Consider the following 18641-nt stretch of genomic DNA (forward strand, 5'->3'; position numbering starts at 1 on the left):
TTGACTAGCAAGTTCCTTTGGTACAGTTCAAATGACATAATTTAGAGAACATATCTGTCTACAAAACTTATGAGGTTCATAACTGTTGTATAAAGCAAAGAGCTTCTGCATTCTAGGAAAACACAAAGGAGGAAAGAACATGGAAGGGTCACAACTAGTCACTGTAATTTCAATGTCCTAAAAGAAGTATATTCGATCTCCCTGTGCAACGTATTCTCACATCATACAATTCTTACAGTCAAAATGGTCTTCCATTTTTCCGCTCAATTTTAATTTAAATCCACTTTTCCTGATATCACCATATGTACAAATGGAGAAGATACATATCATCATCTTCTGTTCAAAGAGACACTTAGAACTGACATTTATTTCTGGATCATATTAATCATAACTCTGTCAATCATAATTTTTATATTTAATTAGCTTCAGACTTTGGTTTTTATTTATTATTGTCATTTGGGTTTCCCCTACATTTATATTTTTATAATGACTGCAGTAAAGACATGGTATTTTCTGTAATTTTATTTTACTTATGGAAGGTGCCTCAGACATGTAAATATCAATGAAAGCAGATGTTGAATAAGTGGCTTTCTGAGCATATCTAAGTCTTATTAAGGGGTCTTGCACCTCTCCCCACCCTGATGTCTCTTGAAATTTAATGAACACATTTCATTCACTTCAAAATTAGATCCCATAATCTTCTCAGCTTTTTCTCTGCTGCTAAATGACAAACATTTCCTTAAAAAATTTAAAATAAATGTTTGACATGATAATATTTTTTGACATGTCTGTTATGACAATATACCCCCCTCAAAGAAAGGAAACATCACCTGTATAGATCTGTCTTGTTATCAAACCAATCAGACAATACTCGAAATGTGAAGAGAGGAAAACGCTGGTGAAGAACATGAAAACTCACATTTTCAAAGGTATAGTTGGTTAGAGCCACCTGGAAAAATTTAAATAATTATTACAATATTGCTATATTTAAATGTCATATCCATCTGAAGGTTTCCGATACGGCTTAAAACTTTTAATGATAGATTTAAAAACCACATTTAACAGTTAACTTTACAGAACGCTGAAATGAATTCAAATAAAATTTAAATCATATTCAAATTAAAATAATATTCAATTTAAAATAAAAAGTGTTTCACTCACAAATGCCATTAAGTTAATTTTGTGTCATTTCCAGGGTTGTTTTCCGATGGCAAACTGTTTAATGGAATTTCATTAACTTTTGAGATGTGCCAAATTAAAGAGACTTTGCCTCAAGGAGTTGCTTTAGTAACTAAACCTGTCATTTTGTGGTTGATTTTGTGCTGCCTTGTTTCTTAAGACAGGATGAAAGTGTCGTCAGTATTTGCCCATTTGTAAAATATTCAGACTAAAGTTGGATTGATTTGTTAATCTACCCCTGAATAGAACAGAACATGGGGAATGCAATTGTGAAGGAAGTTTTCCAGAACTGTAGCAAAGAGGGCAGTGCACATGCTCACAGGATGGTAAGGCACAAGTGCTCTCTGGGTGTACCCTATAAAAGATGGCTCAAGTCAAATGGAGCAATGCGATGGCTAGTTCCTGAGGCAGAAAGAGCATGAAAGGAGAAGACAGCTGGGGTGGGGGGACTTAATCTAGATATTTGCTGGAGTTTTCTTTTTTGCTCAAACCAAATTATTCAATAAATTCTTGACTTGCCTTTTTGATAATTTCATCTTTCAAGAAAGTAAAGGAAACAAGGAAAAGAATTATTAATCTGAATTTCAGTCTGACCCATGAGGAAAAATGGTTTAGTACAGTAAAAACGATGAAAATTTCCTTCGTGTTTAAGAGATAAGAGAGCAATATTAGACTTTTGGAGAGCAGATCTTAGAAGGTTCAGAGAAAAGATGGAGACGAGCCCTTGGCACAGATTCTGTGATGTTTTGTAGGAGGGTCTCCAGTACCTTTTATATTTTTCTACTGAAGCACTGGGTCAGAGGGTTATGCCCTCTGGCTCTAAAAAGTGTGTAAATACTCTGAGGGTGAGGTTTTACTTTGGGGCTTATTGACTGGAAGTGTTTCTTTGGCCAGAGAGATTCTGTGAAGCCATTAAGGACTCCCTCCCCCACCCCAGAAGCCGATGCTTCCCTCTCGTATAACTGTGTATGTATGTAATGGCCAGACGTGTGTGTATGTATATAATGGTCAGACATTTTGGAAGCATGTCTGATTACTTTTGATTCTGATTTTCTCTGATATCTGTACTTGATTAAAGTGATTGTTAACCCCTTGAAAGTTGCTTTCCTTTTACGGATGCAGATCTAAGAACCTGTGGTAGCAGGTCCCCCTGCGTATGTTGGGAAGCTTACTGTTACCACAGTAACAGTACACTGTGCAATGACTGTCTTTGTTAGATTTAGCTCTTCTGAGCAATGCAATGATCTATGACAATTCCAAAACACTCATGACAGAAAATGCTATCCACATCCACAGATAGAACTATGAAGTCTGAATGCAGAATGAAACATACTCTTTTCTTCTTTGTTTCTCATGGTTTTCCCTTTTGTTCTGATTCTTCTGTCACAACACGACTCATGTGGAAATACGCTTAATAAGATCATACATGTATAGCCTACTTCAGATTGCATGCTGTCTGGGGGAGAGGGGAGTGAAGGGAAGGAGAAAAATTTTGAACTCACAATCTTATAAAAGTGAATGTTGAAAACTAAAAATAATAAATAAATTTTTTTAAAAAGGAGGGGGGGCTGGGGCAGCCAGGTGGTGCAGTGAATAGAACACAGACCCTGGAGTCAGGAAGAGACCTGAGTTCAAATCCAGCCTCAGATACCTGACACTTATTAGCTGTGTGACCTTCGGCAAGTCACTTAACCCCAATTACCTTACCTTTCTCCCTCCAAAACCCTCCCCCCAAAAATGGAGGGGTGAAAGAAGAGCAAAGAAAGGTTTGCACTGATGCTTGGGATAATAACAGGTGAGAAAAAACTTTTCAACTTCAGTAATTTCTGTTTTCTCTATTAAAGAGAATTATCTTTATACTGAAAAAGGTAGGATAATGGTTAGGTGGGAAATGAAACACAGGATAAGTGAGCCGATCAAAAGAGAATGACTATACCACTCTAAATAAGTTCAAAATATCTACACTGAACAAATAGTATCCAAAGATTTTGAAAGAATTTGTAGGTATGATTGTTGAAGTTGATTATTTTTGAGGCATTCTGGCAAATCGGAAACGTGCTACAGGACTACAGATGGGCAAATGCCCTAATTTTCAGAAAGGAAAAGAAAATTCTTCAAACTATAAGCTGATATGATTGAATTTTTCGTGTAAAAATTCCAAAACAAGCCAAATAGGGGAGTAGTGATCACTAAGAACCAGACTCTATGAGAGGACTGCTTTAGATCCAGAAGGGCCCTGGGTAGTGAGTCTTTTTCCAACTCACTGTTTTTTCTAGGCCTGGAAAACTCTGCCTCCAGACGATTCCTGTGATGAGATCCACTAAAGATCAATATCCCAATATGATCCAGAATGCTTAAACTGGCCTTCTCCCTGTTCTTCACATGTGACAGACATCACATCTTTCATCTTTGTAACTTTGTAATAGTTCTCTCCAGGCCTGGAATGGACTATTTATCTCCTCACTGCTGCCTCATGGAATCTTCCTCTTTCGCGAAGATGTAGATCAGGCCCTACTTTTTGTGAAGTTTTTTTCTGATCTTCTCACCTCTCAAAATACCCTGTATTTACTTACTTTGTATTTAACTTTTATATACACATATACTTCCTTCTTGTCTCCCTCCTTAGAATTTAAGTGTCTTGCAAAAAGGGTTTGTTCCACTTGCTGTTTCTGTAACTCTACCAAGTCTCACTTGGCTTGACATAGTGGGTGACTACGAAATACTTGTTGATTGACTGACAATAGGTGTAACCCTCTTCTATGTTCAAACTGTCCTGAAGGGGAACTACCAAGTGGTTTGAAGTATTTTCTGCTACTGTGAAAACTGTCAGTCTATTTTAAGTGATCCCAAGAAGAATGACGAATTATTAATTCCCAACATTCACGCATTTTTAATGCTTCAATGCAGATGAAGACAAAGGAGATGATTTACAGTAATAATAGCTTAAATAGTCCAGGAATATTTGTGTTCTCTGACCTCTGATATTCTAGAAATTCCTAAGAGAAGCCCTAAATTTTTAAAGAGCTTTACTCAATGATTCAATAACCTACCTGGGGTAACATTTGATACAAATGATCTAGTTAGTTGCATTTTGGCTCTAAGTAAGCAAAGAATCCTTTGATAATCTGGTTCAATTTTGTTGTCATATACAATGCATGCACTCATTCTACGGAATATTTAAAGTTATCCCAGCTTATTATGTGCAGTGGAGACTATGAACAAAATGTAACATATAATTCTGCTACCCAATCATCAAATTTTTATAAAAATATCTTCTAAGTCATTGGGTGCATTTCTGTTTTGAAATCTATGAAAACAACACATTGAGCCAGAATAAAGTTATCTACTCCTTTGTGTACTCTTTCTTCAAAGGAAGTACCAAATGCACATGGAAAAATGCAATGCTTCTAAAGTATATATTTAGAAGAGGCCAAATTTAAAGCATACTACAGAAAATAGGAGAAAAAAGAGAAGATATAGAAGTCAAGTAGGAGATAAAGAATCTTAAAAGTTTCTTTAATAAGAACAGTATTTTCTATATTAATAAATATAATTACTAGGCATTCTCACCCAAATGATGGCATAAGACATTTTTGGGAAACCAACTACTCAGTATGTCTCAGGATATCCAGCAAAGTCAGTGAGTGTAATAGTTATTTAGAAAGTAATTTGGGGGTGATGTGTGATGGTAAAGGGAAAAAAAAATAGAAGGTAATACAAGAATACTGGAAAAAAAGGCACTCCACTAAAAATGTATGCTTTAGCACATGAATATTTTTCATTGATATCAACAACACAGAGGGGACATTCAGGTCAGGAACTCCACCATTCTGAACAGTGAGAATTTTTCAAAGTTATTTACTGTTTCATGTATGTAACTAATATAATTTAAGGCCTGATCATTTGAAATTTTGGGGTAGGGCATTCTTCATTTTTTCAAAATGATTGGCTAAGAAATCTAAGAATACAAGGGAACTTAAACAGAGCTTTTGGATTCATGCTAAGTATCCTTAATTTCTGTATATGACAAAGGCATCATCAATGAGAAAATATGCCATTTAAAAAACTTCCACGAGCAGAGTTGCTCTAATTGGTTTTAACAGAATGCTCTAGTGCTTAAACACTCTCACTGTTAAGCAGCTGTTGCTGAAATCTAGCTTAAAATTTTCAAAATACAATACACTGAGTTCAAAATGAATTTGTCTAAGACACTATATTTACAGTGCAGTACTATATTAAGAAAAAATGTAACATGATGAAAGTATAAAATATTTGTTATATAATAAAACACACAAGTTCTACAGACATTTATTAAGTATCCCTAAGATAATTCAGAAACAAATAAAGATGAGAAATCAGTAAGAAAAAGGAACCCAGTTTGTCAACTGACAGGCATCCCTTAATTTCCAATTCTTTGCTCCCACAAATAGAGTTTGCTATCAATATTTTAGAACATACAGGTTCTTTTCCTTTTTCTATAATCATCTTTGGAAACAGACCTAGTAGTGGTATTTCTAGGTCAAAGGGAATAGGCAGTTAAATTACCCTTTGGACATAATTTCAGATTGCTCTCCAAAATGGCTGGATCAGTTCACAATTCCACCAACAATGAATTAGTCTTCCAATTCTTTCCACATCCCCTTCAACATTTGTTGCTTTCCCCTTCAATCATTTTAGCCAATCTGATAAAATAATATCTCAAGGTTGTTTTAATTTGAATTTCTCTAATCCATAGTGACTTAGAACATTTTTAATATGACTATAAATTGTTTAGATTTCTTCATCAGAAAATTACCTGTTTACATCCTTTGACTATTTGTTAATTGGTGAAGGATTTGTATTCTTCAAGATTTGACAAAGCTCTCTATGTATTTGAGATAAGACCTTTATCTGAGAAACTGTCTATAAAATTATTTTCCCCTTCCCCCCAAGGTCCTTCTGACCTTGGCTACATTTGTTTTATTTGTACAAAAACTTTTAAATTTAATGTAATTGAAATTATCCATTTTATACCTCCTATGGCTCTTGGTTGTTCATAAATTGTTGCCCTGTTCATAAGTCTGACAGGAAATATATTACATGTTCTGCAAATTTTCTTGGAATACCTCTTTCTATATCTAAGTCATGTATTCACTCTGACCTTATATTGGTAACTAGCATAAGATATCTGTCTATGACTAATTTTTGCCAGACTGCTTTCCAGCTTTCCCAACAATTTTTACCAAATAATAAATTCTTATCCTAAAATCTTAAGTCTTTACATGTTTAAAACACAAGGTTACAATAGTCACTTGCTGCTACAAATTGTATGTCTGCTGTGTTCCACTGATCTACTTTTCTGTTTCTTAATCAATACCAGATAGTTTTGATAACTGCTGTCTTATAATATAGTTTAAGATCTGGTACTGCTAAACCCCCTTCCTTTAAATTTTAAAGAATTAGTTCCTTTGATATTCTTGAACTTTTGCGCTTCAAAAGGAATTTTGCTATTATTTTTTTCTAACTTAGTAAAATAAATTTTTGGTAATTTAGTTGGGATGGTATTGAATATATAAATTAGTTTAGGTAAAATTGTCATTTTTATTATATTGGCCCTTGAATATCATGGCCCTATACGGATAACCATGAACAATTGATATTTCGCCAATTATATCAATCTGATTTTATTTGTATAAAAAGTTTTCTTTAAAACTTTTTTCATATAGTTTCTGGGTTTGTATTGGCAGGTGTACTCCCAGGTATTTTATACTATCTAGAATTACCTGGAAACAGCAATTGTGGGGATGCCTGTCAACTGGGGAATGGCTGAACAAGTTGTGGTATATTATCATGATAGAATGATATCATGATAGAATCTCTGCTATAAGAAATGATGAACTCAATGATTTTAGAAAAATATGGATAGAATTGCATGAAATAATGAATAAGGAAATGAGCAGAACCAAGAGAATGTTGTATTGAGCAACAGTTATTGTTTTAAGAACAACTCTGAGCAATAAAGTCATTTTGACTATTATAAATACCTAAATTAACTACAAAGGACCTATGAAGGAAGATATTATCTGCATCCAAAGAAAGAACTGATTAGACGTATGTATAGAACGATTTTACATACATACACATATATACATATTTGTGTCTAAAGGTAGCCTTCTCTAAGGTGGACAGGGGAGGGGAGGAAGAAAAAAGGAAAAAAAAAAAGTTACATGATAACTGTCATATATTTAAAAGGAATACCAAATTGTACATATTAGATTTATAGTTTCATATGCAATCATCTTTTTTTTCTATTCTACTGTGTTATGGAAATACTTGTTTTATCTCTTAACTTCCGGGACAAAAAGAAAATGGTAGTCAAATTGTAATTTTATGTTAACCAAAAGCAATATGACTTGTACAGGTTTTTTAAAATTTCACTTTAATACCAAAAAAGCATAAAAGTTGCATACTCAAATGCATAAAACAACACAAACGATACTTTAAATAAATTTGATTCAATTTAAATTTTTAAAGTTAATTTTTAGATAAAGCATTTTACCTCATTTCTCATGATTCTCCAGAGATTTAGTGTGATCCGTCCAACAATGTTTATCTCACTCATTGTATCAGATCCATAGTCATCTCTTTCAGCAGAAAATCTGTTCTCTATTTTGTCTTCTATAGAATTGAAAAGAGACTGCATTAGGGCATGTTCAGGTGCTTCAGAATGTTATCCCCAATAAAAATTGGAATCAGAATAAATTTTAAAATGTGCTTGGCTGGATATGACCAATAAACTATTTCTTTATTGTTACAGAGGACAGTGTGCTTCATAATATTGGAAAAATTTCTACTTATTTAGTTGTGGAAACTATTATATGCAATAATTTTATCTAAATTTTTACATTTTTAAAAAATTGGACTTTTTTTCTTTTACTTCTAGTATTTTTCTTGCTTCTTTATACTCACCCAAAACTGAAGCATTCTTCTGGCTTTAATCTGAAGAGTGTGCACTATTTCTATCTTACATTTAATAATTGATAAATAATAATTGCTAACATTTATATATCACTTATTACATGCCAAGGCATGTGCTAAGCACTACAAAATTATTGTCTCACTTGATTCTCACAACAACCCTAGGTGGTGAGCGCTATTAAATTTATCCCAATTTTACAGATGAGGAAACTAATTTAACAAAACTTTTACATGTGTATAATGCTTTATATTTATACCTTTAAAAGTGCTTCTGCACATATTATTACAACCCTGTGAGGTAGGTAGCACAAGAATTATTATGGTTTTTGCATATGAACAATCTATATAGGTCACTGGAATCATCCATGGAAAAAAAGTCATTAAAAAAAATTTCTCAGAGCAGAGATGATCCAATTTACCTTAACAAAATGCTCCAGTGCTTAAACATTCTCACTGTTAAGAAGTTCTTATGTTAGAAAAATAACTGACTTCAAAGCTATAGGGCTAATATGTAGTAGAACAAAGACTAGATCTAGGTCCTCTAACTCCCAGTCCGGTGTTCTTGTCAAATTGATAAGATCCTAACATGAATACTGCTCTGAAACTTGGATAAAGATATCCCAGAAGACACATTTTTGGTAGTGAACTGAAAATTGGAATAATCCTTCTCAACAGAAAATAGAGTTCTGTATTTAATTTTAAGGAATAGAGAGATGCTTCAATAAAGTTTCCATTTTTGCCACCAGTGTTAGTTAACCATGTATGGGATAGCACCTAGCAAACGAACACAGCAGAAGATTCCCTGGATTCATTACTAGTTATTGAAACAACTGTGGTAGCCACAGAAAAGGGATTAGCATTAAAAATCTTCAGTAATAGGAAATGCTCTGATCTCTCTTAATAGGACATTCTAGTATTTAAACATTCTTAGTGTTAAGAAGACAGTTCCAGTTCACTGAGAAGGATCCTCTATCATGTGGAGGAAAGGCTCTTGTTTCATATCCCTCTTGCTAGTTGTTAAAAGAAAGCAGTGTAAAGAGACAGACTGCTATAAGAGATAGAAACAGCCTACTTATTAAGGAAAAAATTTGAGTCAATATTACTTTTTAAATTATGAAGATATGACACAAGAAAAAAGCAGTCAGAATACTACCATGTCTTATCTGACATCCTTAATTTTATTTCTGATGCTCTGCTTTCCTATTACATTCATTCCTAATATTTTTCCTCTGTCCCCTTATGCAGCGTACTGTCTATTGCAACAAAGATTTAAAGCAAAACAACTTCAGCAAAAACAACCAACATCCCTGGCCTCCAGTATACTGAGGACTTTACATTCAAAGCCTCACCTCCGGTTCATTACTGCAGTAAGTGCCTGGAGATGTGAACCCAGGTGTTCCTGCTACCTAACTCTGTACGTTCCATTCTGCCTCAGTTTATATAAGTCTTTGCATGAGTCTCTGAATTCTTCCTTTATTATTTCTTACATCACAAGAATATCCCAATACATTCATATTCTACAATTTATTTAGCTAATCCACCAACTGATGAACACTTATTAGTTTTCTTTCCTATATCTCTATTAGCACAGAAAGTGCTGCCATGAATACATTGGTATATTTTTTTGTCTTTGACCTCCTCGAGGCAAAGGTCTAAGTTCTGTACCTTTCCCACAGCAGTTCCCTTTGTGATTAGAAAGTGTAATAATTATCATGCCTGTTTTACAGATGAGGAAACAGACACAAGGTTAATGACAAGCCCAAGGTGAAGTAGCTACATAAGTGTTAGAACTTGCATGTCAATCCAGGTTTCCTGACTCTAGATCTGGTGCTCTTTTCACTACATCATGCTACCTTCTTCTTAGTAATGTGGTTAAAACAAAACAAAAACCTTCTTGATTCAAAAAAATATTCTGTGATCAAATCAAAGACAAAGAAGAAAATTCTAACAGCAAAAAAATGAAATATAATTCAACTGGCTTCTCATAAAACTCAGATGTATTTGCTATCCAGGATTCTTACACTCACCAACTTTTCTTGTTTAATTAAAGTCATCTCATCATTTTCTATCAGATGGTTCGGAGATCAGCTTTATTAACATTTCAACTTTTCACCTTGCTTTCTGGTCTCCAAAGAAGTATCTATTCTAACGTGGCATCCTTAAAGAAACTTAAGTAAACATTCTCTAACTACAAAGAGTGTGTTGTGTTTGTCCTTCGTTGTCGAAGAAGACCTTGCCATCAGAGAAATAATGACATGACTTGCACTTGACTTTGTTTTGAGCGAGGGAGGGCTGTGCAGGTCACCAGCCTCACTTCTCCTCCAGAGCCATCGGAATCCAGTGACCAGATATTCATCAGGATGACTGGAGATGACCCAGGATGAGGCAATTGGAGTTAAGTGACTTGCCCAAGGTCACACAGCTAGTGAGTGTCAAGTATCTGAGATGAGATTTGAACTCAGGTTCTCCTGACTCCTGTACTGGTGCTCTATCCACTGCACCACCTACTGCAAAGAGCTGGTAATTTTGAAAGCTTGATTAGAATCAGGGACTCTGAGAAATAACCTTCAAATTCAGATATTCCTTTAGACTGGTACATGAAGATAATCCAATTTATGGTGCCTTTTTTGTCAATAAAACAAAATTAGAAAATAGAGGGGAAGATTTAAAGCAAAATAGCACTTTTTAATTTTTTGCTTGTATTTATCTTTTACCTTGTTATACATTTAAGCCATAATTGATTCACAATACCTGGAACACGGGAGATCATCTGACATAAGTCAACGCTTAATGCAGCAGCCCTTTGTAAGAGGTAGCCCCAGGAATGCATCTGAATTTCATATCCTAACAGAATATCAGGATCATACCTAAAGAGATAGCAACAAATTATTTAAGAACCAAACTAATTTAATTTTGAATATGCCTTGTAGAAGAAAAATTCTGTTTATAAGTCCTACAAAAGCTCTAAGACAACTTAATTCTTAAAAAATTCTCTAAGTATAATTTTCTAGAATTTATGCACTGATAGATTCCCTATCAGTTTGTTTTAAAATTTAGATAAGCATGGTTGCTTAGAACCTAGTACACTAAGGCATTTGCCTAATGGGACAAGAAACTTTTTTTAAAATTTATTTTTTTCACTCCACAAAAGTCTACCTTCTTTTCCTTGACATCCCTTCCTTGTCAACTTTCAACCTTAAGAAAAACAAACCCAATTATAGACACGTACAATAAAGCAAAACAAATATCTGCACTGACTATATAAAAAAATGTTACATTCTGCCCTCTGAGTCTATCGCCTCTTTGTCAGGAGGTGGGTAGTATGTTTCATTATCAGTCTTCTGGAATCATGGTTAGCCATTACACTGATCAAATTCCAAAGTCTTTCAATCATACAATATTTTTGTTATTTTATAAATTGTCCTAGTTCTTCTCACTTCACTCTTTATCAGTTCATAAAAATATTTTAAAACTTTTCTGAAAGCATCTCTTTCATTATTTCTTATGAAACAATAATATTTCATTACATTTATATACTGCAGCCTGTTCATCCATTCCCCAGGTGGTGGATATTGCCCTTAGTTTCCAATTTTTTGTCACTGCAAAAAGTGCTTCTATAAATATTTTCATACATCCTTAAGTTTGTTTTTTGGAATAATCCCTCCCTCTCACTGCCCACCCCTTCTACCCTTTCCCTCCTATTACCCACTGAGTGAAATATATTTCTGTGCTCAACTCTGTGTGTGTGTGTATACATATATATACATATACATACATATATGTACACATACACACACATGCATATGTATGTTTTCTTCCATCCTTTGAATAGTTTAGATGAGAGTAAGGCTCAAGTGTCACCTGCTCTGACCACTCTTTCCTCCTTGTTTGTATAAATTTCTACTTGCACATCACAATTATGTGAGATTTTTCCCTAATCTGCCTCCCTGCTCTTCTCCTTCCCAGCACAGTGTATTCCTCTTTCTCTCTGTTTCCATTCTTCTTTTAAGATCATTAAGACATAAGAGAACTACTCCCAAGTTATTTGAGTCAATCAGACTTCTACTATGTCACGTGATGACGACAGGGAACAATCTTTGCTTAGTCCCTTGTAATGTTCATGGTTACCTTTTTATGTTTCTCTTGGACTCCTGTTTTTTTTCTAGGCAGCTTTCATCTTTTTGTTAGGAATACTTGGAAGTCTTCTATTTCATTAAAGTTTTTTTAACGCTGTAAGACTAGATTCAGTTTTGATGGGTACGTAGTTCTTGGTTGTAAATACATATCCTTTGCTTTTTGGATGACCATATTCCATGCACTCTGCTCCTTTATGTAATTGTGGTTACTAAACTGTGTGTGATCCTGAATTTGGCTTATTGGCATTTGAATTCTTTCTTTTTGGCTGCTTGTAGCAGCGCTTATTTATTCAGATCTTGGCTATAACGTTCCTGGGAGTTTTCGTTCGGGGGTTTCTTTCAAGAGGTGACTGATAGACTTTTTCTATTTATACTTTGCCCTCTGGCTCTAAGAGTTCTTGGTAGTTTCCTTTCGTAATTTCTTGAAACATGAAGTGTAGGTTCTTTTGTTTGATTGTAAGTTTCAAATAGATCCGTAATCTTAAATTATCTTTTCTTGATCTGTTTTCTAGAGCAGCTGGACTTCTTTTGTTTGCTTCGGTTTTCTGCTATAAGACAGCTTTTATTTTTTTAGTCTTTTGATTTTGATACATCTTGTTTAAATTTGGCCCATTTTAATTTTTAGGGAGTTTGTTGCTTGGGTATAGTTTTGTACCTCTTGTGCCAAGCAGTTAGTTTCCTTTCCAGTTCTTTCTTCCACAAATCTATTTAATTTACAAAAATATCTTAAAACTTGTAATTCTTGCTTTATCTCTTCTAAGAATTCTCATTTAACTTATACACAAGCTTTTCTTTGAGCTTTTTCTTGTAGATATTTTGGAGTCATTCTCTTCTTCTGGGTTGGTATCTGAAGTGTCCCTGTCACAATAATTTTTAGGGTAAGATTCTTTTTCATTTGCTCAAATTTCCAGGCTGTTTACCGACTTTGGACTTTGTTATAATAGGGCTCTGCAAACTTCTGGAGAGAATGTCTTGGCTGGTCTTGCTGCTTTTTTCTTGGGGTACTTGGTTTTGTATCACTCAAGGATTTCAGAGACAGTTCAAGTTGGGGACCTGCAAGTTTTCAGTGATCCCAAATAGTCTGATTCAGGGCAAAGTCTGATTACTGCTCTTCGACAAGTTCCCAAATTAGAGTTTATTTCTGAGCAACACATGTGGGCTTGCCTCTGGATGGAGTCCCAGGAAACTGCTACTGGACTCAGTCACTGTAAACCAGCTGGAAAGCCCTGCTTCTTCAGGGTGACAGAACTGCAGGCTCCCCTTTAGTGTGGAATTAATGGCTTGGTTATATGGTTTTATGCTTCAGACTGGGTTAGAAGCTAGAACTGAGACTCCACTCTGTTCCTGGGGTTAGTCACATGGCTGCTACTTGCTTTTGAACTTGGTCCTTGCTAAAAACACAGTCAAGCACCCATGACCACTCCTCTCTCTGGGACTCTACCCTCAGGTGCAGGTACCCTTCTAAGTCAGTCCTGGATCTGTGATTTGGACTGGATAATGAGCAACAGAGCTACCAGTTGGCATCTACTCCTGTACTTTGCACAAGTTTAGGCCCCTCTTTGCTAGATTTGAGACTTCTTCTTACCCTGATGCACAGCCTCTCCCTGTGCTTGAATGATCCACATGGCCATTCCTGGCTAGACCCCATCCCCAGTGTCCGCAGACCTCTTTGTGTCTCTCCCTCTGCTGAACTTGGCTGGAAAAATGACTCACTGTGATTTTTTTCTTGAATTTCCTGATCAGGACTCGGTCTGATGCATTTTCTAGATCTGTTTGGAGGAGTTGTGGGGTAGAGCTCGGCTGTACTTCTTCCTGTTACTCCGCCATCTTGGCTCCGCCTCCAAGAAAATATAATTTTCAATGTCATCCAGCTTGATAATCAACTCTTTGGTAGCACAGAACAGTGGAAAGACTGATGGAGGGCTTATGGCCAAGATGGCTGGCTGAATGGAGGCAAAGTGCCCAGTTTCCATCAAAACTTGAAATTCCCACCAGACCAATTAATGATTCCAAAAAAAGAAAAAATTCAAAGAGAAACCATATAAGTGACTTCTTCTACCCCAGAATTGCACAGTCAGTCATTAGTCCAAGAGCAAAAGGAAAGAGGGCCACCAGCAAACCCAGTGCCAATGTAGGCAAATATAACTGTAGCCAGCTAGCAAGAGCAGAGATATATATATAGTGCCAGGATTTCTGGTTGGAGGCAGAAAGAGCAAAATGGTCCTGTATGAAAGTCTAAAGAGGTCAGAAATAATTAGAGTGAGGCTCCTAAAACCCCAAGGGAACTGCAGGGACCAGTGTTTAGATTGGAACAGTCCAGGCACTCAGGAACTCCAGTGTTCCCTGAAGATCTAGGACTCTGCAATTCAAAGCTCCAGGGAGGGCCTAACCATGTGAAATGGAAGCCAGCCCTAAAACCCAAGTGACGCAGAGTAAGACAAAGTACCCCAGCCAAAAGTACAGGGGCAAAGCCTGATGTTAAAACAATATAGGTGATAAAAACTGAATATATGTGATACCTGATACATAATCTGGTAAATACATACATAAACAGGTAAAGGAAGAGAGAATTTAAGGATCACTAGACTCCTTGAAAACTATGAAACCATGACAAAAAAAAAAGCCTGGATACCACATTTCAAAAATAAAAATATATAAGTGAAAACAGAAAACATCTGCTGATCACCTCCTCTAAGAAACCCTAAAAGGAAAAGCACCATGAATGTCACAGCCAAAATCCAGAAGCTCTCATGTCAAAGAAAAAATACTGCAAATATGCAAAAAGAAGCACTTCAAATATCAAAAGCCCACAATCAGAATCATACAATCTATAGCAGCTTCTACTTTAAATGGAATGAAGTTGGAATACAAGATTCTAAACGACAAAATATACGGGGTTACAGTCAAGAATAATGAATACTTCACAAAACTGAGTACAATCCCCCAGGGAAACAAATGCACCTTTAATAGAACAGAAGACTTTCAAGAATTTCTGATGAAAAAAATGAGCTGAGTAAGAACTGGGGGTGGGGGGGGGAGGAAAAGAAAGCATCAAGAAATCAAGAGAAATCTAGAAAAGTAAATTTATTTGAGCAGCTGGAAACGGTTGTATGATAACATTGTGTAAACATACTAAAAAGGGGGAAAAAAAATAAGTGTACCTTCAGGTCCTTAATATCTTCAAGGTTATTGAGTTAAATAAGAAAAACAGGGTCTGGGGGGAATGAATTGGTTCTTTTCTGAGAGTTTAAGGGGGGAGGGAAGAGAATGGAACACAAAAGGAATAAATGTAGCAAGGAAGAAAAGGTAGAACTTACTATGTCCTCATAATTGGGGATCACAAAAAGAAGGTTATATAGACATGGAGGAAACAGCATGTGGGGGAACAGGCATCAGACAGCATTCTTAACTGAAATGGACAAAGGAGGATTGAACACACAAATGATTCATGTAGAAATACACCAAAAGAAACAGAGAAATATGATGTAATTTGGAGGGAAAGTGGGACAGGGACAGTTTAAAAAAAATGACAATACTTGAGATGAAACAGTTGCAGGTAAAACAAACTGCTCCATCTTGAGCTGGGGAAGAGGACCCTAAAGGAGGAGGTGCAGAAGAAAACCAAAGAACTAGAGTCTGATAGAATGTCCATCAACTGGGGAATAGCTGAATAAACTGTGATATATGAATGTAATGGGATACTATTAAGCCTTAAGAAAAACTGACAGATTATTTGCAAAGAATCTTGGGTAATAGGATCTGATGTCTAATTCAGTTAGCAGAATCAAGAGACTTGTTTATAGAAAGCCAACAACTCTGCAAAGAAAAACTTTGAAAGACTTAAGAATGTTGAGAAATCCAACAAACAACCATGTCTCTAGAATATTTAACATGAAGCACATACCCACCTCCTAACAGAGATATAATGGGCTGAAGGTTCAGAAAGAGAAATAATTTTTAGATATGGTCACTTATCATACCATGTCCTAGGCTACATATCATTCCCATGTTTCCTTATTTTCCAAGGATTTAATGCTTTACAGGGGAAAAAATGGTAATCTCTCTTTCACTTCATTTCTGAAATATCCATATTTTCCACATGAAGTAAGGTTCATTTTGTAACTAGTCTGAAGGGATGATAGGTGATGATAGAGAGTTAGGTGAAAAATAGTAGGAAAGGGAGAAGGTCAGGTAGTGGAGTAGGTGGTAACAGAGGCTGATGTGTGATACTTGGAAGATTAAGGAAAAGAGCATCGCATTTCTAATTGTAGTGACATAGTTACAAAAAGAAGTCTGTGTTAAGTTTCAGTCAGCTCAGCAACGCCTATTTGTAATTCCACTGGAAATTTTCATACCAGTTTTGAAGAATGCTTATTTTTTTTACAGGGAGGCAAACTAATGTTATAAAATAAAAATTAAATAGTTTTTGCTAAATTATTAGTTCAAAAGAAAGCTAAGAAAATAGTATTTCCACAAAAGAAGAGATTAGAGAATAGAGTCTACCTCAAATTAGATTCTGTAACACCTTCAATACTCAGATATATTCAGTATAGCTATTTGTGGGTGTGACAGGTTTTATATGGTTGAGTAAGCATCTGATAGAACAAGAGATTGTAGGCAGATCACCAGATGGTGAAATATCTGTTACATTGTGCATTAACAGAACCTTAAGGAATAACAAAGAAAGACACTGTTGCAGTTATTGAAATCTGATTCTTTTAATACCAGTCACTTCCTATCTCAATCTTAAAAATGATAAAAAAAATTTAAGTGTCATCCAGCTTTCATTCACTTTACAGGGGGATCTCAACATCAGTGTTAAGAAAATAGGTATATAAGTGTGGTTATATAGCAAACCTGTTTCAAGAGAAAAAATAATCACTTTTGTATGAGATAAAATGAAGCTCTGTTTAAAGTTGAGAGCACAAAATTTAAAACCTAGACACCTGAGATGCTGAGGACACCTGCATTATTCAATAAGTATTTACTGAACACCTACCATGTGTTGGCACCATGATAGATGAAAAGAGATAGAAACAAAAAACCAAGACTCTGCTCTTGAGAGGCTTACTGGCAGGAAAAGACATATACAGATATGAGAAGGCACTAGAATTGAGATATGAAGGAATCTAGGAAGTATGCATATTAAACAGACCCCACTTTAAAAGGCCAATTCATTCAATACATTCATTTTCTTTTGAAAGAACATTGGAGAAACATTATATGTGGAAGTTTAAATACTGTTTCGTTGTTCAGTCTTAACTCTGACAACGAAACTGCCTTTCTACACCAGTCAAGTCACAAAATATGATAAGATTTCACTAAACAAGTACTTTGCAAGCTGCCTCAGGCTCTAGACCTCCTACTGAGACATCTAACCCCAAAATAATATGGGACCTGGGAACAAAGCATAGGCCAGGTTTAGGGAAAGTGCAAGGATGATAAACAAAGCTCACATATTTAGAATGGGTTTCAAAGTGTCAGGATGGAGATCTTATAGTCTTATGCTCTTGACATCTATCTCTCCTATTTATTTTTTAAGCCCAGGGGTGTTATGGTCTTGGAAGACTATAGCAGGGACTACAAGGCTTGGTCTGATTTTGCTCTGAAAAAAGCTAAATATAATAACACCATAGTTAAGCAAATCACTATAGTCTTAGAGGTGATAGAACAACTAGTCAAACTGTAGCACATCTCTAGATAATTTCTATGTCTTATGTATCTAAAAACATCACATGGAATAAAGCTCTCCTTAGTCCCATGGTGGCTCTTCCATTGCCACATTACTTACTTCTTTGTGTTTGCCATATGTTGCATAAGGATTGAATATGGGAAAATACGCTTTTTAGTATGAAGATATAGAAGTGAAAAGTTATTGTAGGATTAACATTTTGATACTTAAACATTTTTCATCTCTTTCTACTGTTCATATGGTATTTGTCTGATAATAAGAGCCCAAAGTTACTTTTCACAATTTAAATTTGTCATATTTTCATAATCAATGTGTAATTTAGGTTCTTAGAGGAAACATTTGGGAAAAGTTTTGCACCTGCAAAAGACAGACAGAATTCTCAGTCCTGGAAGATATTCCTTCTGTTGGGAAAATGCCTAAATAGGAAGAAAAAAAGTACAATTTCTAGTGACATTATTGGGCATATGCTTTCATACACATATTGGTACTGATTTAAGTTCTTATGTGCCTTTCGCTACCACTGTTGGCTGAAATAGGAGTGTGGGTAATGGAAATCTTTTATATGTTGCAGATACCTTCTTTGAAAAAAATGAAAAGCAGTATGGATACTGTGAAGACTCAGTAATACCAATCCTCTGGCTACAAAAAAATCTTACTTTACTTTTACTAAATCAGTG

The 18641-nt window shown here is 35.3% G+C and overlaps 1 protein-coding gene across 5 annotated transcripts in view; it reads right to left on the minus strand.

Moving 5' to 3' along the window:
• Positions 1-18641, minus strand: part of REV3L (REV3 like, DNA directed polymerase zeta catalytic subunit) — a 263108-nt gene that overhangs the window by 63923 nt on the left and 180544 nt on the right. For 4 of the 5 annotated variants that reach the window (XM_072637634.1, XM_072637633.1, XM_072637635.1 and 1 more), the window contains exons 20-22: positions 10888-11003; positions 7718-7836; positions 831-949 (exon numbers count right to left, since the gene is read on the minus strand). In XM_072637634.1, coding sequence (XP_072493735.1) covers positions 831-949; positions 7718-7836; positions 10888-11003 — 354 coding nt within the window. Of the gene's footprint in view, positions 1-830; positions 950-7717; positions 7837-10887; positions 11004-12063; positions 14111-18641 lie in introns of those variants that run through there. The other variant, XM_072637637.1, reaches the window with a different exon arrangement.

The sequence above is a fragment of the Notamacropus eugenii genome, chromosome 2 (assembly GCF_028372415.1).
Source record: "Notamacropus eugenii isolate mMacEug1 chromosome 2, mMacEug1.pri_v2, whole genome shotgun sequence".
NCBI classification, from domain to species: Eukaryota; Metazoa; Chordata; class Mammalia; order Diprotodontia; family Macropodidae; genus Notamacropus; species Notamacropus eugenii.